Below are 26031 nucleotides of genomic sequence, written 5' to 3'. Positions count from 1 at the left end.
AGGCTAGCACTCTACCACTTGAGCCACAGTGCAAAATTCTGGCCTTTTCTGTTTATGTGGTATTGAGGAATGGAACCCAGGGCTTCATGAATGCTAGGCAAGAATTCTACCACTGAGCCACATTCGCAGCCCTCTTCTGCCTTAATTCTTATCCAGTCAAAGAACAACAGAGACAACTTTACGACTCTTGAGGTTCTGGAGTAGAAAGAGGAGATAAGAGAATGTTCCCTTGCTGTGGTTAAAGACTTGGTTTTCTCATTTGTCTTGGTTTTATGTTTGCTGTATTCTATGTTTTGGGTTTGTACATAAATTTGTCTCACTTTTAGTAAAAATGAATGACTCAGAATAACCTGTAAACTGGTGGCCTTTTTTTTTGGCCAGTAGGTGAGTTTTATTTGGCTGACACCTGGTAAAATATACTGGAGTTACTGACAGAATTTAAAAATGAGAAAATTACTCATAAAACTTGCATTTCTGGCCTCGGGCTTACCAGTCCTTATAGAGCACAGTTAGTTTGTACTAGCTAGCTTCCATTCGTTAGGATTATGTATGCAAGCTCGGTCCTTTGCTGGAGTCCCTGGGGTCCCTACAAAGCTTATCATTGTAGTTGGACCCAGAAGCTCGGTGTTGTTTTGCTGTTTGTCACAGTGTTTGTGCTTCTGTTCCTGTATATAGCACTGTTACCTTCTGGAACCTTTAGCAACCTCTGCCACTTACTTGTGTTTTGATGGTGGGAGATGTGTAACTCCATTATGAATGAAACAATATTGTTTGAGAAAGTTCCATGCCATTTCTTTTCCTCAGTGGTTACTCTTTTTTTCCCTAAAACTTGACTGAATGTTCAGTCCACAGGCAGGCTTTGTTATGGAGTTTATAATTTGATGGGGGACAGATGTTAAAGCTAGTCATCACTTTAGTAGCTATTGAGTTAACAATTGTGATTATGGCAAAGAAGAGAAAAAATATAAACCCAATCTGGGGCATAGGGAGCACCTCTGAGGTGAAGGATAAACAAATAGTAATTGACTAGGCGAAGTTGAAGGATAAGAAGCAGCAGCACAGGGCGCTGGTGGCTCACGCCTGTAATCCTAGCTACTCAGGAGGCTGAGATCTGAGGATCGCGGTTCAAAGCCAGCCCGGGCAGGAGAGACCATGAGACTCCTGTCTCCAATAAACCACCAGAAAACCGGAAGTGGCGCTGTAGCTCAAGTGGTAGAGCGCTCGCCTTGAGCTGAAGAGCTGAGGGACAGCGCCCAGGCCCAAAGTTCAAGCCACACGACCGACAAAAAAAAAAAAAGAAGCAGCAGCACAAACTGTGAGAAGAGATTTTTTTGTTTGGGTCCAGTTGTGGGGCCTGAACTCTGGGCCTGGGCACTGTCCCTCAGCTCTTCAGCTCAAGGCTAGCACTCTACCACTTGAGCCACAGCGCCACTTCCGGCTTTTTTCTTTTTGCTGATGTGGTGCTGAGGAATCGAACCCAGGGCCTCATGCGTGCAAGGCAAGCACTCTACCACTGAGCCACCTTCCCAGCCCTTTTTTTTTTTCCTTTTCTGTTGGTTGTGGGACTTGAACTCTGGGCCTGGGTGCCAGTGGTTCCCACCTGTAATCCTAGCTACTTAGGAGGCTGAGATCTGAAGATCACAATTCAAAACCAGCCTGGGAAGGAAAATCCATGAGACTCTTATCTCCCGTTAGCCCCCAGAAAGCCAGAAGTGGTACTGTGGCTCAAAGTGGTAGAGTGCTAACCTTGAGCTAAAAATTAGCTCAGGGACAGCATCCAGGCCCAGAGTTCAAGTCCCTTGACCCTCCCCTTCTCCCCCTGCAAAAAAATATATATAGTCAGGATACTGAGCCATTTTCAACACAATGTCTAATGAATGCTGTTCTCTATGTAGTCTTACCTCCTTTTCTGCATAATTTCTGGCAACCATTAATACACTCCATTTGCAAAAATTTATTTCAGAATATTATATATAAATATATAAAGTTTTGAGATTGTGTGTGTGTGTGTGTGTGTGCATGCATGTGTGCACACGTGCGCGCATACATGTGTGCTGGAACTGGGGCTTGAATTCAAGTTCTAGCAGTCTTACCAGTCTCACCAACCTCACCACTTCTGGCTTTTTTCTGGTTAGTTGGAGATAAGAATCTCATAGACTGGGCTGGCTTTGAACCTTGATCCTCAGATCTCAGCCTCCTGAGTAGCTAGGATCACAGGTGTGAGCCACCAGCTCCGGACTTGAACCTCTTTATTTTTTTACTTGCTCTCTACTTCAGGAGATTGTTCATGTCTTTTGTTCGTTTTCTTTTTTGGTCATGGGGCTTGAACTCTGGGAGCTCAGCTCAAGGGTAGCACTCTGCCATTTGAGCCACAGTGCCACTTCTGGCTTTCTGGTGGTTTATTGGAGATAAGAGTCTCATGGACTTTCCTGCCTGGACTGGCTTTGAATCGAGATCCTCAGATCTCAGCCTCCTGAGTAGCTAGGATTACAGGTGTGAGCCAATGGTGACTAGATTTTTTTTTTTTTTGAGCTCTTCAGCTCAAGGTTAGCGCTCTACCTTAATTTTTCTGCTCTCAATCATTTGAATGTCTAGGATTATAGGCATAGCCACCAGCACCTGGTTAAGACTTTAAAAAACATATTCTAAATACTAGTGTATTGTAGAATACATGGTTTACAATTTAAAAAATTTTTCTTTTTCTTTTTTTTTTTTTTTGGGGGGGGGGGGGTCCGGTTGTGGGGCCTGAACTGTGGGCCTGGGCGCTGTCCCCCAGCTCTTCAGCTCAAGGCTAGCACTCTACCACTTGAGCCACAGCGCCACTTCCGGCTTTTTTCTTTTTGCTTATGTGGTGCTGAGGAATTGAACAAGCCACTGGCACCTGGCTAGTTTGTTTTTTGAGATAGACTCTGTATACATAACACAAATGTCCTAGAACTTGGTATGTAGCCAAGGTTAGTATCTAATTAGTGGTCCTCCTGTCTTAGCTTCCCAAGTGCTGGGCTTAGAAGCATGTACCACCATGCTCACTTTTGCATGAATTCTTTGCATTTTATATCTTTTTTTTTTTCCCGTGTGGTACCTGAACGCTGGGCCTGGGCGCTGTCTCTCAGCTCTTAAGCTCAAGGTGAGCACCCTACCACTTGAGCCACAGAACCACTCCTGGCTTTTTCCGCTTATGTGGTGCTGAGGAATCAAACCCAGGGCCTCTTGCATGCAAGGCAAGCATTCTACCACTGAGCCACCTTCCCAGCCCCTGTAATTTATATCTTTTGTTATATTTGTTGCAAACTTTTTTGCTAGTTTTTAGTTTTTATGTTTTTAATGTTATGTAATTTGATTCTAGTGTTAATTTATTTTTAATATATAGATCTCTTAATTTGAATTTTATTTTTATTATTTATGTTTTGTTGGTTGTGAGGCTTGAACTCAAGGGCTTATGTGTTGTCCTTGACCTTTTTTGCTCAGGGTTTGCACTTTACCACTTTGAGCCACAGTGCCACTTCCAGTTTTCTGATGCTTAATTGGAATTAAGAATCTCATGAACTTTCCTGTCTGGGCTGGGTTTGAAGCAAGATACTCAGATCTCAGCCTTTTGAGTAGCTAGGATTACAGGCATGAGCCACTGGTACCCAGCCTTTAATTTGAATTGTATTTGAACTCTTTGGTTGTATGTGTTCTAAGTTGTTGTTTTTTATTCTTTTAAAGCTAGAATTATAGATGTGAGCATTAGTGTTTTGGTTCTAAGGTTTTTTGTTTTTTTTTTGTCGGTTATGGGGCTTGAACTCTGGGCTCGAATGCTGTCCCTCAGCTCTTCAGTTCAAGGCTAGCGCTCTACCACTTGAGCCACAGCGCCACTTCCGGTTTTCTGAGTTGTTTATTGGAGATAAGAATCTCATGGACTTTCCTGCTGGGGCTGGCTTTGAACCGTAATCCTCAGATTTCGGCCTCCTGAGTAGCTAGGATTACAGTGGAGCCACCAGCACCAGGCTTTTTTTTTTTTTTTGAATTAAAATGTTTTTGCTAACTTTATCCATTAAAATTTTTTTTTGGAACTCTTTCCCTGCTTATCCAATGCATGTCTTGTAACAGCTCAGGGATTCTTTTAAATGCAAGATTTTCCTATCTTTGTTTATAAGATAAAATTGATATATATTCTTTTCTGTTTTGTTTTTGTATTGAATAATTCAGAATAATAACCTTTTTGGTACTTTCTCTGCATAGCAATAAAGGAAATGAGGTTTGTTTACATCTTCAATTTGGGTGCGTGTGAGGAGTCAGTAAAGTTCAGAGTGCTGCCCTACCTGAGAACAGAAAATGCTTGTGTCCTTCTGCTGTGTAGTGTTCTGGGAATGGCAGTGGAGTCTGGTCCTGCAGTGGAGGAAGAGAAGGAAGAGTTGGAAGACCTGGAGAAAGAAGCGCTGGAAGAACATACTCTGGACCAAACCACACGCTCCCTTTGTGCTGAAGGTAGCCCTGTGCCTTTTTCAGGATAGTAGATTCTCTTAATATTCCCTTACTATGTAGATGTCTAAATTCCACTTTACCAAGTTGGAGGTTTTCCATGATTAAATTGAGGATAATTAAGACATTTTAATTTTAAGACACTTAATTTGGTATTTGGGAATTTGTAGCTCTGTTGTTGTTGTTGTTATTTGCCAGTCCTGGGCCTTGAACTCAGGGTCTGGATACAGTCCCTGAGCTTCTTTTGCTTAAAGCTAGCACTCTACCACTTGAGCCATAATGCCACTTTTGGCTTTTTCTGTTTATGTGGTACCGAGGAATTGAACCCAGAGCTTTATGCGTGCTAGGCAAGCACTCTACCACTGAGCCACATTCCCAGCCCCTATAGCTCTGTTATATTTAATTTTCCATGTTAATGTTCCACTGCTGTGATAAAATACCTAAGAAAACTAACTTAAAGGAGGAAAGCTTTACAGTTTCTAAAAAAATTATTACTTACTGTGCTCAGACCTTGAACTCAAGGTCTGAGCATTGTCCCTTTACTTTTTTTTTTTTTTATTTTTGCCGATTGTGGGGCCTGAACTCTAGGCCTGGACGCTGTCCCTCAGCTCCTCAGCTCAAGGCTTGCACTCTACCACTTGAGCCACAGCATTTTTCTGCTTATGTGGTGCTGAGGAATGGAACCCAGTGCCTCATGTATACAAGGCAAGCGCTCTACCACTGAGCCACCTTCCCAGCCCTCCCTTCACTTTTTTGTTCACAGTTATCTACAGCTCCATTTTTGGCTTTTTGGTGGTTAATTGCAGATTAGAGTTGTAGACTTAAGCCCCATGACCAACAACAACAACAACAAAAAACTATATAGAGTTGTAGACTTCCTTTCTAGACTGGCTTCAGATCTCATCCTACTGTGTAGCTAGGATTATAGGCATGAATTACCAGTTCCTGGGCTTATAATATATAGAATATATAAAATATTCAGGGCTGGGAATGTGGCTTAGTGGTAGAGTGCTTGTCTAGCATGTGTGAAGCTCTGGGTTCAATTCCTCTGTACCACATATACCGAAAAAATCAGAAGTGGCACTGAGGTTCAAGTGGTAGAGTGCTAGGCTTGAGAAAAAGAAGCTCAGAGGCAGTGCCCAGGCCCTGAGTTCAAGCTCTACGACTGGCAAAAAAAAATAAAAATAAAAAAAATTCAAGCTTAATATCTCATGTGTGCGAGGCAAGAGACCTCCTGCTGTGCTACATCCTCACCTTATTCCTTTTTTTTTTTGAAAAGTATTGTGGGTACAACTTTGATACGATGTGAAAATTTAACATGATCTTATTGGTAAGGGACAACAGGTTTTGTGTGTGTGTGTGTGTGTGTGTGTGTGTGTGTGTGAGTGTGAGTGTGTGTTTGTGTTTCCTTGGTCTTGAATGCAGGTCCTGGGTGCTATCTCTGTGCTTTCTTCCTCAAGGCTAGTGCTCTACTGCTTGAGCCACTGCTGCACTTCTAGCTTTTTGATGGTTAATTGGAGATAAGAATCTTACAGACTTTGCTGCTTGGGCTGGCTTTGAACTGTGATTCTCAGATTTCTGCCTGCTGAGTAGCTAGGATTACAGGTGTGAGCCATCAGTACCCAGCTTCTTTTTTTTTTTTTTTTGTGGGGGAGGGCTCTGAACTCAAGGCCTTATGTTCACCTGGATTTTCTGCTCAAGGTGATGCTCTTAACATTTGAGCCACCACTCTACTTCCAGCTTTTTGGTGGTTAATTGGAGATAAGAATCATATATATTTTTCTGCCTGGGCTGTCTTTGGACCACAGTTTTCATATCTCAGCCTCCTGAGTAGTTAGAAATATAAGTATGAGCCTAGTAGGGACAGCAGTTTTTTTTTTTTTTTTTTTTTTTGTGGTTTTGGGGTTTGAACACTGGACCTGGGCACTGTCCCTGAACTTCTTTTTGCTCAAGGAGAGTCCTCTACCACTTGAGCCAGAGTGCCACTTCTGGCCTTTTTTGTTTATATGGTACTGAGGAACCCAGGGCTTCTTGCATGTTAGTCAAGCACTCTACCACTAAGTCACATTCCCAGCCCCGGGACAGCAGTTTTGATACCAGATTTTTTGGAATATTGCTTCTAGATTCCGCTTCATCACAGATGGGCTTTGGGGTTCTGGAACTCTCCCAGAGTCAGGATGTTGAGGAACAGACCGTCCCATATGAAATAGTCCAAGAGCATCTTCAGCCAACCACTACCAACTCTGGCCACATGCTGTCTGAAGTGGATGCAAATGATGGTATGAAACATGTTTTCTTTTTTGTCAGTTGTGGGTTTTGAACCCAGGGCCTAGACCCTGTCCCTGAACTCTTTTTGCTCAAGGTTACCACTTTGAGTCACAGTGCCACTTCCGGTTCTTGTGTGGTTAACTTTGAAGAGTCTCACTTTTTCGTGTGGGCTGGCTTTGAACCTCGATTCTCTGATGTCAGACTTTTGAGTAGCTAGGATTTCAGCCATGAGCCAGTGGTGGCTGGCTAAACATGTTTTCTTAAATTTGGAATTGGTTATAAGTTGGTTTCTTTCCCTCATAGAAGTAATTTTTTTTTTTTGCCTGCCCTAGGGCTTGAACTGAGGGCTGGGCACTGTTCCTGAGCCTCTTTGTGCTCTAGGCTAGTGCCTTTACCACTTGAGCCACAGAACCACTTGTGGCTTTTTCTGAGTAGTTTATTGGAGGTAAGAGTCTCATAGACTTTACTGCCAGGCTGGCTTCAAACTGTAATCCTCAGATCTCAGCTCCTGAGTAGCTAGGATTATGGATGTAGGCCACTGGCTCCTGGGTGAACTAGTTTTTTTCTTTGATAATTTTTGTAGGTATTCAAGTTATACGTGAAGTAGATAAATTGGCCGGTAAGTACTTGTTAATTGGTAAGTTATGGATTAAAGTTTTCTGTAAGGTTATTGGGCACTTTCCTCTTGAGAATTGCATCTGTAGTATTTTTTTGTCCCTCATGGGGCCTGAATTCAGGCCCTGGCCACTGTCCCTGAACTCCTTTGCTAAAGGCTATTACTCTATCACTTGAGCTACAGTGCTAACTTTCAGTTTTCTGGTAGTTAATTGAAGTTCAGATTCTTTCAGTCTCTGGTGCCAGTGGCTCATGCCTGTAATCTTAGCTACTCAGGAGGCTGAGATCTGAGGATCGCAGTTCAAAGCCAGCCTGGGCAGGAAAGACCGTGAGACTCCTATCTCCAATAAACCACTAGGAAACCAGAAGTGGCGCTGTGGCTCAAGTGGTAGAGCGTTTGCCTTTAGCTGAAGAGCTGAGAGACAGCACCCAAGCCCAGAGTTCAAGCCCCATGACCGACAAAAAAAAAAAAAAAAAAAGATTCTTTCGGACTTTACTGCCTGGACTGTCTTTGAACCACGATCCTCAAATTTCAGCCTCCTGACTAACTTGGATTACAGGCGTGAGCCAACAGCATCCGGTTTTATTTTATTTTGTTTATTTATTTTTGGTTCTGGTCGTGGGACCTGAACTCTGGGCCTGGGCACTGTCCCTCAGCTCTTCAGCTCAAGGCTAGTGCTCTACCACTTGAGCCACTGCGCCACTTCCGGCTTTTTTCTTTTGTGCTTATGTGGTGCTGAGGAATCAAACCCAGGGCCTCATGCATGGAAGGCAAGCGCTCTACTTACATAGCTACCTTCCCAGCCCCAGCATCCGGTTTTAAACCGATCTTATTTCTACTAAAATCTTTGCCTTTTAAGGCTCATTGAGGACTGCTTCTAGTACTTTGAAAAGCTAAATATCTCCTTTTTGTCTTCTTTGGAAATTTCAAGCAGTTAAACTTGAAGAACAGTCTAGGGAAGAGATTGCCGTGTCAGAGCAGCCCAGCAAAGACATCCTTGTGATTCCGCAGCCTAGTAAAAGTGTGTATGCGCTCGAAGAGCACGATGCACCACCTGCCAGGTAAATCTGGTTCTTTCTAAAAAGTGTCTATATGTTTTGTTAAGGGTTTGTACTATTTTTTTTTTTTTCTGGTTGTGAGGCTTGAACACTGGGCCTAGGCGCTGTCCCTCAGCTCTTCAGCTCAAGGCTAGTGCTCTACCACTTGAGCCTCAGCGCTACTTCCGTTTTTTTCTGCTTATGTGGTGCTGAGGAATTGGAACCAGGGCCTCATGCATGCGAGGCAAGCACTCTACCACTGAGCCACCTTCCTAACCTCTGTACTAGTTTTATTTTGCAAGGTGAAAACAGTTTTAGAAATCCCTTCCTCCCTTTGTATTTGGCATATTCCTGGTCCAATAGAAACTGTTGATCGTTTATAAACAGTGGCTATTTATAGTATCATTGTATCCTCACTTTGTGACAAAGGTGATTTATTGCTACTGTAAGCATGACTTAAACTTTGGTTGTAACTCCTCTGTAATCTTTGGCTGAAGAGGCACTCTCTTCAGGCATTCTTTGATGTTGTAAACATATATATATATATATATATATATACACACACACACATATATATTTTTTTTTTTGGTTGTGGGTTTGAACTCTGGGCTGGGGCACTGTCCCTGTGCTCTTCAGCTCAAGGTGAGCGTTCTACCGCGTGAGCCGGTTTTCTAGTGGTTAATTGGAGATAAGAGTCTCTAGACTTTTCTGCCCGGGCTGGCTTTGAACCGTGATCATCAGATCTTAGTCTCCTGAGTAGCTAGGATTACAGGTGTTAGCCATTGATGTCTGACATGAATATTATATTTGAAAAACCATTTGTTTCTGTACTTGAGCATTTAGATTATTTAGAATTCTTGAGTTTTGTGTATCTGGTAGTTTATGATGTAGGTAATTGTAGGGATTTCCCTGGATATTTTAAGCTCTCAACTTGGTGGGAATTGGGAAATAACTTTTGCTCTAATCTGTGGTGATTATTGTATCCAAACTACACTGCCTGTGGCTAGCAGCCCAACTTTGGATCTCAGAGAAAAACTGATACTTCCTATTTGAGGGATGAAAAAATAATCATTATTTTCTTTAAAAAATGTAGGGAGTGAGGTAAATGAACAAAGGTAAATGTCATTAACGTTGTCCTTCTAAGCTGGGCGCCAGTGGCTCACATCTGTAATCCTAGCTACTCAGGAGGCTGAGATCTGAGGATCATGGTTCAAAGCTAGCCGGGCAGGAAAGTCTGTGAGACTATTATCTCCAATTAGCCACCAAAAAACTGGAAGTGGCGCTGTGGCTCAAGTGGTAGAGCAGTAGCCTTGAGCTGAAGAGCTGAGGGACAGCGCTCGAGCCCAGAGTTCAAGCCCCATGACCGGTAAAAAAAAACGTTGTCCTTCTACTATAAGATATTTAACAGTGGCTTGCTTTTATTTATTTATTTATTTTTTGGTTGGTCATGGGGCCTGAACTCTGGGCCTACGTGCTGTCCCTCAGCTTTTCAGCTCAAGGTTGGCGCTTTACCACTTGAGCCATAGCGCCACTTTCGGCTTTTTCTGCTTATGTGGTGCTGAGGAATCGAACCCAGGGCCTCATGCGTGCAAGGCAAGCACTCTACCACTGAGCCACCTTCCCAGACCAGTGGTTCGCTTTTTGAAAAAGACTTTTCTTGAGGAAGTTCTCCTAGTTAGCTTTGCAATCCTGTGTACCCTGGAGAGTGATAGAATAGGTGAGAATCTCCAGGAGTGGTTAGAAATGTGTGCTTTACACTGCCATTCAGCCACCTGAGCCACACCTCCAGTTCATCTCTTTTGCTGGTTAATTGATTTTTTTTTTTTTTGGTTGGTCGTGGGTCTTGAACTCTGGGCCTGGACGCTGTCTCTCAGGTCTTCAGCTCAAGGCTACTGCTCTACCTCTTGAGCCACAGTGCCACTTCCAGTTTTTCTGGCGGTTAATTGGAGATGAGAGTCTCATGGACTTTCCTGCCTGGGCTGGCTTTGATCCTCAAATCTCCAGATCTCAACCTCCTGAGTAGCTAGGATTAGAGGCGTGAGTCACTGGCACCTGGCAGATTGAGTCTTTTGGGCTTTCTGTCCTGGCTGGGTTTGAACTGTAAACCTCAGATGTTCGCTTCTTCAGCAGCCAGGATTACAAATATGAGTTTCTGATACCCAGTTCACAATCCTTCCTGCAAGTCTGGATAACAGTTTTTGTACCAAAAATTCTTAAATCACTCATCAGCAGTCTTGAAATGCATTCAGCAAAGCAGTGAGCAAAATTGAAGAGAAGTATGGCTGGCTCTCTGACAAACTGAGATAGGCTTTGAAATGCACTGAGGACTTTGTAGGATAACTTACTTTACTTTTAGTAGATATTCTGTACATTGTAGTTGCTAGGGTGTTTGAATGTATTAAAAATGCACAAAATAGAAAAAGCTTTTTTGTTAAAAAATCAAAACCAGCTGGTGCCAGTGTTCCATGCTTGCAATCCTAGCTACTCAGCAGGCTGAGATCAGAGAATTGTGATTTGAAGCCAGACAGAGCAGGAAAGCCAGCCTGCAAGACTCTTATTTCCAATAACTACTAAGAATGTTGGAAGTGGAGCTCTGGTTCAAGTGGTAGAGCGCTAGCCTTGAGCAAAAAAGCTTAGGGACAGCTCCCAAGTCCTGAGTTCAAGTCCCAGGAGTAGCGCGCGCACGCGCACTCACACACGCACACACACATTGAGAGCATTTACACTTAGCCTTTTCTTTTCTCTTGGTTATACAAATTTTTTAGGCCAGAAGACATGCCTTCTAGTCCTCAAATGTCCCTTGCTGCTATAGAAACAAAAGAACATACGTCTGCCCAAGAACTTCTACCAAGTGGACTACAGATTCAGAAGTCACCAGAGCCTGAGATTTTGTCAACTCAGGAAGACTTATTTGACCAGAGCAATAAAACAGGTACAAAGAATGATGAGTTGTTGTGGTTCTCCTTCCTCAAAGATCCTTCCTTGTTTTAATTCTAAGACTGCTGCTTCAGTTGGGAATCACTTCAGAGATACGCACACTTGTTTGTGATATGGAACGAAAATGCTTTTCTAGCTGCTCATTGAGAAGGACTTTTGTGGAATGATTGCTATTTAACATTTTAATGTAATTTCCTCTTGGAAATTGAAATATTGAAGAATAGTAGCCAGGAAGGTAATTTGGCATTTGTATTATGGATAGGAGTAGCTGTTTCATGTTACCATGCATTCATGTATATTACTGAAGTTTTTTTGGTGACACTGAGAATTAAACTCAGTGCCTTGTGTATGCTAGACAAGTAATCTGCCACTTGAACCCATATCTCTAGTTCTTTTTGCTTTAGGTCTTTTTCAGATAGAGTTCTACCTTTTACTTAAGGCTGGGCTTGGACTGTTAATCTCCTTCCTGTCCTAGCTGGGATGACAGGATGTACTACTACACCTGGTTTATTTTGTTGAGATGGAATCTTGCCTACTTTTGTGGGATTATTTTAGCAGGGATTATTGGCATGAGCTACTGCATCTAGTAGTCTTCAAATCTTAAATATGATAAATCTCGTTTTCATATATGCATGTATAGCAGTCTACTTACCTAATTCATTAGTTTACCACAATAAGGAGGTTGAGGTCTATCAGAAAGGGCAATATAATGTAGAATAGAATAGTATTTGTTGCACGTTTTCTTAAGTTCTCCAGCTCTCCTATTCTGCAACTTTAGAGATCAAAGAAAGATTCAATCCAAACCAGTAAAATACAATGTGCTGATTAAGAAGAGGAGGAAGGCCGTATTTCTGTACTGTTGAATTATATAGGTTGCTCTGTAAGACATAAAAGAAACCTTTTTTTTTTCTCACTAAAGCTATACAGTTGTATCTAAGAAATCTTTACTCTTAAGATGAATATAGTTGGTAACTGTTGCTAAGAAGGGAGCAGTAGGTAACTTCATAATGTAAGTAATGGCTGCTCCTGTATTATTAGTGCATTAGTATTTTCTGTCTCCTTCGAGGAGGCCCCAGTTCTAATTATGAAAATTACTGCATTCGTATCATCAGGTGTCATGCGCATTGTTTTGTCTCCTCCCATCTGCATCATGGCATGAGCTTTACTTCACCTTAGGTAGACCTTGGAATAAAAGGCTCGCTTGCTGTTTTATAATAGAAGCATCACAAGAAAGAAGAGCAGCCAAGCAGAGGTATAAGGATTCTGTCTGGCTTTTCCTCTCCAAGTTTAGATTGTGACAGAAAGGTCTAGTGAACTTTTTTTTCATCAGTTCTTTATTAAAGAAACCCATACTTTTGGGGGGGTTAACATCCGTGAAGAGTCCCATTATATCATTCCATTACTGTAGCATAATTAGAAAACAATTTCTGATCTTCTGAAATATGGTTGAAAATAAAGAGAATACTCTTTTTGCCATACTGTTTATCTTTTTGAGAAGCCAGTATTGTGAATGCAAGAAGTAAATACAACCAGAATACCTTTTTTTTTTCCCTCCTTAGTAGCTTCTGATGGTTGCTCTACTCCTTCAAGAGAGGAAGCTGGATGTTCTCTGGCTTCCACACCTGCCACCACTCTGCACCTCCTGCAGCTCTCTGGTCAGAGGTCCTCCATTGTTCAGGAGAGTCTTTCCACGTAAGTAAACCTCAAATAGCTCACGTGAAAGTGACATGCCTGACTCTTTTAGGGACAGGTAGAGGTTAGAAGAGTTCAAGTTATCTGCTAGATTAGAAGGTTTTGATAAAGCCAAAAGGGTAGTATGTAGGCTCTGCAACTTTGAGGGTTAGAATATAATGGAACTGGCAAAGGCTCATAGATGTATATTTTCATATTTGGTAATAGTCTTTTCAGTAGTTCCCAAGGTTTGAAGTAGGGAAGAAAATCCCAGGTTATTAGAAATGTTGAGCCGGGCGCTGGTGACTCACACCTATAACCCTAGCTACTCAGGAGGCTGAGATCTGAGAACCAAGTTCAAAGCCAGCCTAGGCAGGAAGGTCCATGAGACTCTTACCTCTCGTTAACCACCAGAAAACTGGAAGTGCCATTGTGGTTCAAGTGGTAGAGCCTAGCCTTGAGCAAAAAAGCTCAGGGACAGTGTCCAGGCCTTGAGTTCAAGCTCCGCAATCCACAAAAAAAAAAAAAAAAGGAAATATACATCAACAAGCATTCTACTGAGTATAATCCTAGCTATTCAGAAGGCTGAGATCTGAGGATCACAGTTTGAAACTAGTCCAGGAAAGTCCGTGAGAATCTTACCTCTAATTAAGCACCAAAAAAGCCAGAAGTGGAAGTATGGCTCAAGTAGAGTGCTAGCCTTGAGATAACAAGCTCAGGATAGCACCCAGGCCCTGAGTTCATGTTCTAGGACTAGCAAATGGGTGGAACTGATAAGCCCATGCACGCACACATACACATATACCAATACCAACCTCCCTCCCCCCAAGCATTCTGCTCTTCCATTTCACTAGTGTTTCTTTCTATTCAGTGGTATTGGATGGAGAACATAGACTGCTATCGTGGACTGTAGTTGGGTTTCTTTAATGCTGTCAGAGCAAAGAGGTTTGCCTTTCTTTAATGCTGTCAGAGCAAAGAGGTTGCCTTTATGTAAAAATGTGCCTGATTTTCCCGTTATGCAAAAACAGGAGTAAAATTTTTTTATATCTTAAATCTGCAAATCAGTTTATTTTCTAGCACTACTCATTCTAATCAGTCATGATGTCCTATGTCTAGTCATTCACTTTTCCCTTACTTTTTTAAAAAGAAATTCCTATTTTAGTAATGTCTGGTGTGGGAACTACTTAGTGATTCTTCTGCCAGTCTCAGATTGCTGTTTGGGAGAAACACTTTTAAGTATTTATCTGAAAGACTTAAATATTTTTGCTATTAAAAGTAAAAGCATATATAGAAGCTAGCTGTGGTAAAATAACTTGTGGTTCTCTCTTCATGTGAAGGAATTCATCAGATCTTGTTGCTCCTTCCCCCGATGTTTTCCGACCTACCCCTTTGATCGTTCCTAGCAGTCCTACAGAGCAAGAAGGGAGAAAAGGTGAGCTCTTTTAATATGTCTGGTGATCTCAGATTCAAAGGGGAGCAGGGTTTCTTCTGCCTTGCAAATGTCTTATTTCTTTGTACTTGGGAACACAGCCTTACATTGTTTGTTAGGACACAGGTCTGCAGCCTTCAGGGATATGGCCTAGTGTAAAGTACTCTCCTCAGGTCTGTGCTCTAGGTTCTTTTGAAAGTTTTGTACTGTTAACCTAGTTTTTACAAAGACTTTGAAGGGAAATCTTTGATTATTATTATTGTTTTGGTGGTACTGTGACTTGAAATCAGGACTTCATGCTTGCTAGGCAGGTGCTGTATTATTTGAGCCACACCACTAGTCCCCATTTTTTTTTTTTTTTGTTGGTTGTGGGGCTTGAACTCTGGGCCTGGGCGCTGTCCCTCAGCTCTTCAGCTCAAGTCTACTGCTTTACCACTTGAATCACAGCACCACTTCAGGTTTTCTGGTGGTTTATTGGAGATAGGAGTCTCATGAAATTTGCTGCATGGGCTGGCTTTGAACTGCGATCCTCAGATCTCAGTCTCCTGAGTTCCTAGGATTATAGGTGTGAGCCACCAGCACCTGGCTCTAGCCCCTAGTGTGGAGAAGAAATGGATTTGTTACTAATGGCCTAGTGTTTACCAGTAACATGCTAGCATGTTTCTGATGAGAGAACCAACTTTGTGTGTGTGTGTATTGGTACTGGAACTTGGTGCTCTTTCTGAGCTTTTGGTACTTAACTGGAGATAGTCCCATGGACGTTTGTGCTTGCTGACTTTGAATCATAATCTTCAGATTTTACCTTCCTGAGTAGCTAGGATTATAGCTGTGAGACACTGGCACTTGCTTTTTTTTTAATTATATTTTTATTATCTTTAAGTAATTGCACCAAGCGGTTATAATTAAACACTCAGCATTGTTTTTTTGTTTTCTTTATGGGTCATGTGTTTATCAAAATAGTTACGGCTACTGAGTGGCTAGGAGCAGGTGGCAGAAAATTTACTCACTTTTTTTCCTTAAGCACTTAGTGATTATTCATAATAAAGAAACTGCTTTACACTTATGTAACATATCTTAACATCTTTTGATGTGACCTACTCTCCTATCTAAACAACATATATTTCTAAGTTCTTTTTTTTTTGGGGGGGGGGGTCCGGTCTTGGGGCCTGAACTGTGGGCCTGGGCACTGTCCCTCAGCTCTTCACCTCAAGACTAGCGCTCTAAAACTTGAGCCACAGCGCCACTTCCGGCTTTTTTCTTTTTGCTTATGTGGTGCTGAGGGATCAAACCCAGGGCCTCAGGAATGCAAGGCAAGCGCTCTACCACTGAGCCACCTTCCCAGCCCTGTTTCTAAGTTCTTTTTTTTTTTTTTTTTGGGTCCGCTTGTGGGGTCTGAACTCTGGGCCTGGGCACTGTCCCTCAGCTCTTCAGCTCAAGGCTAGAGCTCTACCACTTGAGCCACAGCACCACTTCTGGCTTTTTTCTTTTTGTCGACCGTGGGGCTTGAACTCTGGGCCTGGGTGCTGTCCCTCAGCTCTTCAACTCAAGGCTAGCGCTCTACCACTTGAGGCACAGTCCCATTTCTGCTTTTCTGGTGGTTTATTGGAGATAAGAGTTTCACGGACTTTCTTTCCCTGGCTGGCTTTGAACCATGATCCTCAGATCTCAGGCTCCTGAGTAGCTAGGATTACAGGTGTGAGACACCGATGCCCAGCTCTAAGTTCTTATTTCTACAAAGCTTTTCTAATAAATTCCATGATTTTCTTCTTTCCATTTGTACATTTTTTTTTTCTTTTTTGAAACAGGGTCTTTCTGTGTAGTCCAGGCTGGCCTTAAATTCAAGATGATCTTGCCTCAGCCTTCCTGAAGGTTGAGATTTCAGGCATGTATGACCATACTTGTCCTTTCTTTTATTTTTTCAAATACCAATAATGTTACTGGTTATTGGGTATTTCTTATATGACAGACTGTTTTGGGCCCTTTCCTTTGGTTCTAGGTGTTTCTTTTTCTGTTGAATCCTCACAATAGTACTATGAAGTAGGTGTTACTTTGATCCCTTTCCCCATCTTTTGTTTTGTTTTGTTTTTTTTGTCGGCCGTGGGGCTTGAACTCTGGGCTTGGGTGCTATTCTTCAGCTCAAGGTGAGTGCTCTACCACTTGAGCCACAGCGCCACTTCCAGTTTTCTAGCGGTTTTATTGGAGATAAGAGTCTCACAGACTTTCCTACTTGGGCTGGCTTTGAACTGTGATCCTCAGATCTCAGCCTCCTGAGTAGCTAGGATTACAGGCGTGAGCCACCGGCGCCCGGGTTCCCCATCTTACAGATAAGGAAATGGAGGCATAGAAGTTTCATAACTAGTAAGATGTGAAGGCAGGACTTGAATTCAGGCAGTTGCCCATGGGACTTAGCTCTTATCTGATATATATGTGTGTGGGGGGGAGTGGGGGAGGGGTGGCCTCCTATGACATCCTATTGTGTTGTATTAAGATTGTTTTTTATTTATTCATTTATTTATTTGGCTGGTCGTGGGGCCTGAACTCTGGGCCTGGGTGCTGTCCCTCAGCTCTTCAGCTGAAGACTAGCGCTCTACCACTTGAGCCACAGCACCACTTCTGTATTTTTCTGCTTATGTGGTGCTGAGGAATCGAACCCAGGGCCTCATGCGTGTAAGGCAAGTGCTCTACCACTGAGCCACCTTCCCAGCCCTGTATTAAGATTGTATTGAGACCTATTGAGAACTGTAAATATAGAAATGAATGGTAAACATTTAGATATGTTACAATTTATCTTCAAGTTTTTTTCTTTTTGATCAGTTTTGGGGCTTGAACTCCAAGCCTGGGCTGCTTTTTTTTTGGGGGGGGGGTCTGGTCATGGAGCCTGAACTCTGGGCCTGGGTGCTGTCCCTCAGCTCTTTAGCTCAAAGCTAGCGCTCTACCACTTGAGCCACAGCGCCACTTCTGGCTTTTTGCTTTTTGCTTATGTGGTGTTAAGGAATCAAACCCAGGGCCTCAGGCATGCAAGGCAAGCGCTCTACCACTGAGCCAACTTCCCAGCCCGCCTGGGCTGCTTTTAAAGCTCAAGGCTAGTGCTCTACCAGTTTGAGCCACAGTTCTGCTTCTAGGTTTCTGGTAGTTAGGTGGGGATAAAAGTCTCACAGACTTTCCTCTTGGGACTGGCTTTGAACTCAGATCCTCAGATCTCAGACTCCTGAGTTGCTAGAATTACAGGTGTGTGCCACCAGCTCCCGGGTATATCCTCACTTTTTTTTTATTTTTTATTTTTTGCTTGGGCTTGAACTCAGGGCTTGGGCACTGTTCCTGAGTTTTTTCTCTCAAACCTAGCGCTCTACCACTTTGAGCCACAGCACCACTTCTGATTTTCTGGTGGTTAATTGGAGAAAAGAGTCTCACAGCTTTCCTGCCTGGGCTGGCTTGAGATTTCAAGCCTCAGATCTCAGATCTCAACCTCCTGAGTAGCTAGGATTAAGGCATGAGCTGTATCTTCATTTTTAATCTTGACTTTTTTTTTCTTGCTATAGTTTACGTGTTTTTCTTTTGAAATCAGATGTAAGTATTTATTTATTTTTAAAATTTTTTCTTGTAAAGATACTATACAGAGGGTTACAGTTACATGAGCAAGGTAATGAGTACACTTCCTATTGAGCATTGTTACCCCCTCCATTGTTTTCCCCCTAGTTGTAAGTATTTAAAAAGAATAATAATATTCTAAGCATTACATGATTAGTGACACATTCAGTAAAACTGAATCCATTCTACAAGAATCTGTTAATGTACACTAAGATAGATTAATTCATAGTAGTTTCTTTTGTCTGTGCTGTGAACATTAAAAACATATAAAAAGAGCCATATTAAAAATTCTTTTTGCAAGGTCCCAGTGGCTCATGCCTGAAATTCTTGCTACTCAGGAGGCTGTGATCTGTGGATCATGGTTTAAACCAGCCTTGGCAGGAAAGTCCGTGAGACTTTTATTTTCAATTAACCACCAGAAAACTGGAAATGGCACTGTGGCTCAAGGGGTAGAGGCTTGCCTTGAGCTAAAGAGCTCAGGGACAGTGCCCAAGCCCAGGCTTGAATTCTGGGCAAAAATAAAATAAAGTGTTCTTTCCTGATTATAAATATAAACTATTCATTGTAGAAAGTTTGGAAAATGTCAGAAGTGAAGGTGTGGCTCAAATGGTGGAGTACCAGCCTTAAGTGAAAAGCCCAAGTATATGACGCTTGAGGTCAAGCCCCAGTACAACCCCCCAAAAAAAAAGAAAAAAGAAAAGTTGGAAATATATAGAAGACCAGTGGGAAGGAAGCAGAATCTCCTATGGTACCACAATCCGGATGAGATTACAACTAGTATTTGGATATGCTTTTCAGAGTGATTTTTATGCATTTGGCATGATGTGTATGATTCCTTTTTTTTTTGTTGGTCGTGGGGCTTGAACTCTGGACCTGGGCACTGTCCCTCAGCTCTTCAGCTCAAGGCTAGCGCTCTACCACTTGAGCTACAGCGCCACTTCCGGTTTTCTGGTGGTTTATTGGAGATAGGAGTCTCATGGTCTCTCCTGCCCGGGCTGGCTTTGAACCTCGATCCTCAGATCTCAGCCTCCTGAGTAGCTAGGATTACAGGCGTGAGCCACCAGTGCCCGGCATGATTCCTATTTTTTAAAATCATGTAGCCTACTGTATTTCCTTTGTCAGCTGTATTTTAGATTTATTGGATTAACTTAATATGTACATCAGCCTGTGAGATTATGTGTGCTTTTCTGTGTTTTCCCATGTATCTTACGTTATTTTCATAAAGAATTTGTATATGTAGTGCCTAAGGTAATAGTACGTAAATGTGCTTTGCCAAGGCAAGAAAGGTCAAAAGGTGAAGCAGAAATAGTTATCTTGGTTGTGGTAGTATAGTAGAAGCTTATAGCACCAGATCCTAAATTAGCAAGGTAAGCACAACAGGGGCTTGAGGTTGGGACTGTGGGTAGTGGTTGCATGAGTGGAGCCTGGGAAAAACTATAAACAGTGCTAAGTGGTTTATGAGTATTCTGGAGAAAGCATGGTTGGGCAAGCTGTAAGGGGGAGAGGGGGAAACAGATGATGAATCAAATAGCTGGTGAGGGGCTGGAAAGGTGGCTTAGTGATAGAGTGCTTGCCTTGCATGCATGAGGCCCTGGGTTCGATTCCTCAGCAGCACATAAACAGAAAAAGCCAGAAGTGGCGCTGTGGCTCAAGTGGTAGAGCGCTAGCCTTGAGCTGAAGAGCTGAGGGACAGTGCCTAGGCCGAGAGTTCAAGCCCCATGACCAAAAAAATAAAAGCTGGTGAGGCTGCCTCTGAGCAAGGCCCTAGTAGCCTTTGAGAAATCAGTGTTTTGTGTTTTGTTTGTAAATTTCCTTCTGAGCAATTTGTATTAGGATTAGTCTCTTCATAATTCTTTTTTCCTGTTTTTTTTTTTTTTGTTAGTCATGGGGCTTGGAACTCTGAGCATGAGTGCTGTCCCTGAGCTTTTCAGTTCAAGGGGATCACTCTACCTTTTGAGCCACAGCACCACTTCTGGTTTTCTGGGTGGTTTAGTCGAGATAGGAGTCTCATAGACTTTCCTGCCCAGGTTGGCTTTGAACTGCGATCCTCAGATTTCAGCCTCCTGAGTAGCTAGGATTACAGGCGTGAGCCACTGGTGCCCGGCAGTAATTCTTGGATAAATCAGTTGTAATTGTCTTCGAAAGATTTTCTTCCTAGCTCTGTTTGTACTGGCATCTGTCCCTCTGCACTTAGCAGTTGTTAGCACAGATATAGTGAGTGTATAAATCTGTAGCTATTTACTTCACGTGATAAACAAGTTTACTGCCTTTTAATGTGTAGGGCAATACACGTGATGGTTAAGCCAGATGGCATTAATCTGGGCATTCCTACACAAAATGTGAAAAACGAGCCATATATAATTAGGAAAGGCTTAGAGAAGCCAAGTTAATTTAACTTCTTTTTTTAAAACCTTATACCTAAAAATAAGAGCATTTTTACCAGCCAGCACCCCAGGGAAATAAGTATTTGTGAGACCCAGTCTTCCATTATTTCCTAGAAAGTCATCTTTCTGGGAGGTGGGAAGGAGACTAATATTGGGGCTTAAATGCAGGGAGTTTGAGCTCTCTCTAGGCTTTTTCCACATACAGCTGGTGCTTGACCATTTGAGCCATATTTCCGTATCCAGGAAATTTACAAAATTGTCTGCCAGGACTGGCTTTGACCACAGTTCTGTGTTCTCAGTCTCCTGAGTAGTTAGAATTATATGTATGAGCCAGTGGTGCCTGGCAAGTCACCATTTGACTTTGCTGTTTTTTTTAGTTTTTTTTTTTTTTGCCAGTCCAGGGGCTTGAACTCTGGGCCTGGGCGCTGTCCCTAAGCTCCTTTTGCTCAAGGCTAGTGCTCTACCACTTGAGCTGCAGCACTACTTCCACTTTTTTCTGAGTAGTTCATTAGAGATAAGTGTCTCACAGACTTTCTTGCCTGGGCTGGCTTTGAACTGCGATCCTCATATCTCAGCCTCCTGAGTAGCTAGGATAATGAGTATGAGCCACCAGCACCTGACTACTTAGCCACTATTTTCTTAGGAATCCAATTTTTTTTTTTTGGCTGGTCCTTGGGCTTGAATTCAGGGCCTGTTCCTGAGCTGTCTTTGCTGAAGGCTAGCGCTCTAGCACTTGAGTCACAGCGCCACTTCTGGCTTTTTCTGTTATGTGGTGCTGAGGAATCAAACCCAGGGCCTCATGCATGTGAGGCAAGCACTCTACCCCTGAGCCACCTTTCCAGCTGAATGCAAAGTTTTGTGTGGTGTTGGAACATAAATAATATTGAGACATGCTTATTTTTTGTTTTTCTTGTTTTAAACAAGATGAACCTATGGATGTGTCAGTGTTACCTGAAGGACGAAGTGAGTCTTTTCAGCAGAAACCTCATCGTGATGAACCAGTAGAAGTAGAAAACCCTCCTCTCCCAATTGAGCCTACAATATCGCCACAAGCCTCGACGCCAGTGTGTCAGAGCACGCCAGTGTTCACTCCTGGGTCGCTTTCTATCCCATCTCAGCCTGAGTTTTCTCATGTGAGTACTTTGTTGTTGTATGCTTTTAAACCATTTAATCTTTTAGTTTTTCTTTTAAATACTGGGGTTCATCTTCATATCGTGCTTCCAAAGTAGTCTAATATTTCTAAATGGATATACTATAACTATAGTTAATTATTTCTGTATGGAGAGCATCAGGATGATTTTTTTCCTCCCCACTATGAAAATTGAACCCAGGATTGCACATGCCAGGCAAGTTCTTTACCTCTGAGCTCTACTTTATATTGACACAAGATTGCTGTAAGAAAAGAAAAAGCAGAAAGACAAATTCAACAGTCCAACAGGTTTTATTTGGGAGGAAAACCTGAGAAGGGCAATCAAATCTACCCACGCCCGGCTGAAGGGGAAATGCCCCCTGCTCCGTTGCCTATAGGATCTCTTTAAATACCTGTGGCTAACACCTGTAATACTAGCTACTCAGGGGCCTGAGATCTGAGGATTAATGTTCAAAGCCAGCCTGGGCAGGAAGATCTGTTAGACTCGTATCTCCAATAAACCATCAGAAAACCGGAAGTGGCACTGTGGCTCAGTGGTAGAGTGCTAGCCTTGAGCTGAAGAGCTGAGGGACAGCGCCCAGGCCCAGAGTTTAAGCCCCACGATTGACCCCCCTCCCCCCTAAAAAAAAAAAGGCAGGGCATGGCAGATGGAAGTGGAGTGAGGTGGAAGGAGGTTGAGAGAGCAGTGTTTTTTTTTTGTTTTTTTTTCTTTTTTTGTTTTGGTCTGGGCTTGGGCGCTGTCCTTGTGCTCTTCAGCTCAAGGCGAGCGCTCTACCGCTTGAGCCACAGCGCCACTTCCGGCTTTCTAGTGGTTTATTGGAGATAAGAGTCTCACGGACTTTCCTGCCCGGGCTGGCTTTGAAATCTCAGCCTCCTGAGTAGCTAGGATTATAGGTGTGAGCCACCGGTGCCCGGCTGCAGTTTATTTTGACTGAGGAGTTCCAAAGTTTCAACAACATTTGTGTCAACCAGGAGTGTCACTGTCACATGTCACCTTGACCTCAGGCTTACTTGTCTAGAGCCAAAGGGTGGGTATGTTCAGGAGTGCGGGGAGGGGAGATGATTCATTGAGGTTGGCAGCATGTACACTTCTAAGATACGGCTGTCAGAGGGAAAGGTGAGTGCTTTCATTTCAAATTTTTCAGTCATTTGCTAAATTGCTCAGGCTGACATTGAACTCAAGCTTCACCTTGCACTATTGAAAATGAACTAAAGAACTTGGTGGGGAAAGGAGAGGTGATATTATTCAAAAAGAAATATTCCCTATGTGACTTACGTAACTGTAGCCTGTCTGTACAAGACCTTTACAATAACAATTAAAATAAAAATAAGGTATTTGCATAAAATAAAATTGCCGTTTTAAGTGTATAGGTTGATGAATTTTGATAACGTATATACAAATGTTAACCCACACCACCCTCCAAAATCTTATGTGGTTGATTTTCCTCCATCTGAATTCTTCCCTCTCCTATGCAATTGTTTCTACACTAGATAGGAGTGACTTGTGTGGATGAAAAACTGGTGATGGGTTTGTATTTCTAACATTATGGTCCTAGAGTTCTCTAATTCATGAATAATTGATTAAGAAATTTTAGATGAATCTAAAGATAGTTATAAAAGACATATGATAGAGACAATTGGTAGTTTGTCTTCTTATTCTTCATTAGGACATTTTCATTGCATCACCAAGTTTGGAAGAACAAGCAAATGATGGGAAGAAAGGTGGAGATTTGCATAGTTCATCTTTGACTGTTGAATGTTCTAAAACTTCAGAGGAACCAAAGAATTCCACACTGGATCTTGGGCTTTCTTTGACAGGAGAGTCTTGCAAATTGATGCTTTCTACAAGTGAGTGTAGTCAGTCCCCAAAAATGGAGAGCTTGAGTTCTCCTAAGATTGATGAAGATGGTGAAAACACTCAGATTGAAGACACTGAACCCTTGTCTCCAGTTCTCAGTTCTAAGCTTGTTCCTGCTGAAAATGATAGTATCTTGGTGAATCCAGCACAAGATGGCCAAGTAGAACTGAGTCAGAATGATGACAAAACAAAAGGAGATGACACAGAGAACAGAGATGATATTAGTATATTAGCTGCTGGTTGTAAAGACCGAGAAGAGACCGTAGCAGAGGATGTCTGTATTGATCTCACTTGTGATTCAGGGAGTCAGGCAGTTCCTTCTCCAGCTACTCGATCTGAAGCACTTTCTAGTGTTTTGGATCAGGAGGAAGCTATGGAAATTAAAGACCACCATCCAGAGGAGGGGTCTTCAGGGTCTGAGGTAGAAGAAATTCCTGAGACTCCTTGTGAAAGTCATGGAGAAGGGCCTAAAGAAGAAAACCTGGGGAGTGTCCCATTACACCTTTCTCTGACTGAAACTCAGCCCCAAACGTTGTGTCTTGAAAAGGAAATCTCCAAACCAGAATGTCCAGAAGCTATGGAAATTGAAACCAGTGTGATTAGTATTGATTCTCCCCAAAAATTGCCGGTACTTGACCAAGAATTAGTGCATAAGGATCCGGAAGCTTGGGAAGAAGCTACTTCAGAGGACTCCAGTGTTGTCATCGTAGATGTGAAGGAGCCATCTCCAAGAGGTGATGTTTCTTGTGAACCATTGGAGGGAGTAGAGAAATGTTCAGATTCCCAGTCATGGGAGGATGTTGCTCCAGAGATAGAACCATGTGCTGAGAATAGATTAGATCTCCAGGAAGAAAGGAATATGGAATATGAGTGTGACTTGAAATCAGTGACTGCAGAAAAGGAAGCTGAAGAAGAAAATTCTCCACAGCCTCCCTTGCCTTTAGTGAAAGCAGATGAACCTCCCACAGCTGATCAGGAGTTGCAGCAGCCCCAGCCTCCAGAGAAAGCAGAGAACTCATTAACAGAAGATTTAAAAGTGGCCAATGCCAAGCTGCTAGGCTCAGGTGTAGCAGAGCAGCAGCTTGAAAAGGCCCCTGACCGTGGCTCACAAAGCTTCTGTGAAAGTTCAAGTGGTGAGTGAGTACACTTATTCTGAGTACCCAACAAGATTGTCATTTGGCACGGAAGGTAGGAGCTGCACGGTTTGCTTATGAACAGCCATTAATACTTGGGGAATTTTAAGATTTTGGATTGTATTTTTTTAATGGATGTAATTATTCATGGGATTACATATAATAAGTCATTTGTTAGCTTTATAACTCAGGAATTAGGAAGTTAGTGTAAGTATTTAGAAATTGTATCCATCGTCCTTTTTCTTCTTACGCCTGTCAGACTTACTTGTTTGTGGTTTTGGAGTCTAGTGGGTTTTTCTGCCCGAACTGGCTTTAAGCTGTGATCCTTTGCATCTCAGCCTTCTAGTGGTTTAGCACTATAGGCATGAGCCACGGTGTCACCCTCCCTTCCCCTTCCCCTCTGTCTTTTCCCCTGTCTTCCCCTTTCCCTTGTGTGTGCCTGTGTTTTACACACACACCTCTACACCTGTGATATATTTGTGGCTATGGTAATTGAATGCAGGGTCTCTAAGTGCCCTCCCTAGTTCCAACATACATTTATATTTCCATACTTTCTTTGAAGTGCAAATATTCTTTTGAGACATTTTCTTGCATTGTAGCCCAGGCCAACCTTGTGTTCCTCCTGCCTCAGCCTATTAAGTGCTAAAGTTACAGGTTTATATTGCTACACTAGGCAGTAATTAATCTCCCCTTCCTCTTTACCTTCTCATTTCCTATTTCATTAGTTTTTCAGTCTTTACTACTTTTCTCCCTTCCCCAAACAGGTTCAACAGGTCTTATCATTCTAGTTTCATAGTCTATTTTGACTACATTTAAGACAGGAGTACTTTTTTTTTTTTTAATTATTGGTTTCTAGGGCTTGAACTTAGAAGTTGGGCACTGTCCCTGAGTGGTAGAGTGATAGCCTTGAGCTGAAGAGTGCAGGGACTGAGTTCAAGCCCCACGACTGACCCCCCCCCCCCAAAATTATATATATATTAAATACAAATACATAAAAATAAATATAAACACATAAAAATATATATAAAGTTGAGTTGTTGAAGCTGAGAGTAGATGAAAGTAATTTAAAAAAAAACTCTTCACCCTAAAGAAGAGAGAATAAAAGGTATAAACTGGTTATTCCTAGTACATTATGTTTCTGGTATTATAGTTAAGATACCTTTTTTTTCTTCTGCCAATCCTGAGGCTTGAACTCAGGGCCAAGGTGCTTACTCTGAGCTTTGGTGCTCAAAGCTAGTGCTTTTTTTTTTTTTCCATGGGTCTTGAACTCTGGACCTGGCACTTGTCCCTGAGCTCTTCAGCTCAGGCTTACCGCACCTGGCTTACCTTAATTTTTTAGTTGTTTTTAAAATTTAAGTTGTACAAAGGTTTCAGTTCATGGCGCTGGTGGCTCACGCCTGTAATCCTAGCTACTCAGGAGGCTGAGATCTGAGGATTGCAGTTCAAAGCCAGCCTGGGCAGAAAAGTCCATGAGACTCTTATCTCCAATAAACCAC

The 26031-nt window shown here is 42.4% G+C and overlaps 1 protein-coding gene across 2 annotated transcripts in view; it reads left to right on the top strand.

Annotated features, from left to right (window-relative positions):
- Positions 1-26031, top strand: part of Tp53bp1 (tumor protein p53 binding protein 1) — a 66772-nt gene that overhangs the window by 3029 nt on the left and 37712 nt on the right. The window contains exons 5-13 of one of the 2 annotated variants that reach the window (XM_042687397.1): positions 4343-4470; positions 6588-6743; positions 7316-7351; positions 8280-8409; positions 11151-11317; positions 12885-13014; positions 14331-14425; positions 21319-21527; positions 23212-24535. In XM_042687397.1, coding sequence (XP_042543331.1) covers positions 4343-4470; positions 6588-6743; positions 7316-7351; positions 8280-8409; positions 11151-11317; positions 12885-13014; positions 14331-14425; positions 21319-21527; positions 23212-24535 — 2375 coding nt within the window. Of the gene's footprint in view, positions 1-4342; positions 4471-6587; positions 6744-7315; positions 7352-8279; positions 8410-11150; positions 11318-12881; positions 13015-14330; positions 14426-21318; positions 21528-23211; positions 24536-26031 lie in introns of both variants that reach the window. The other variant, XM_042687395.1, reaches the window with a different exon arrangement.

Source organism: Dipodomys spectabilis, unplaced genomic scaffold (assembly GCF_019054845.1).
Source record: "Dipodomys spectabilis isolate Male_0828 unplaced genomic scaffold, ASM1905484v1 ptg000108l, whole genome shotgun sequence".
NCBI classification, from domain to species: domain Eukaryota; kingdom Metazoa; phylum Chordata; class Mammalia; order Rodentia; family Heteromyidae; genus Dipodomys; species Dipodomys spectabilis.
Note: the sequence above shows the minus strand (reverse complement) of the source record. Positions and strands in the feature narration are given on the sequence as shown.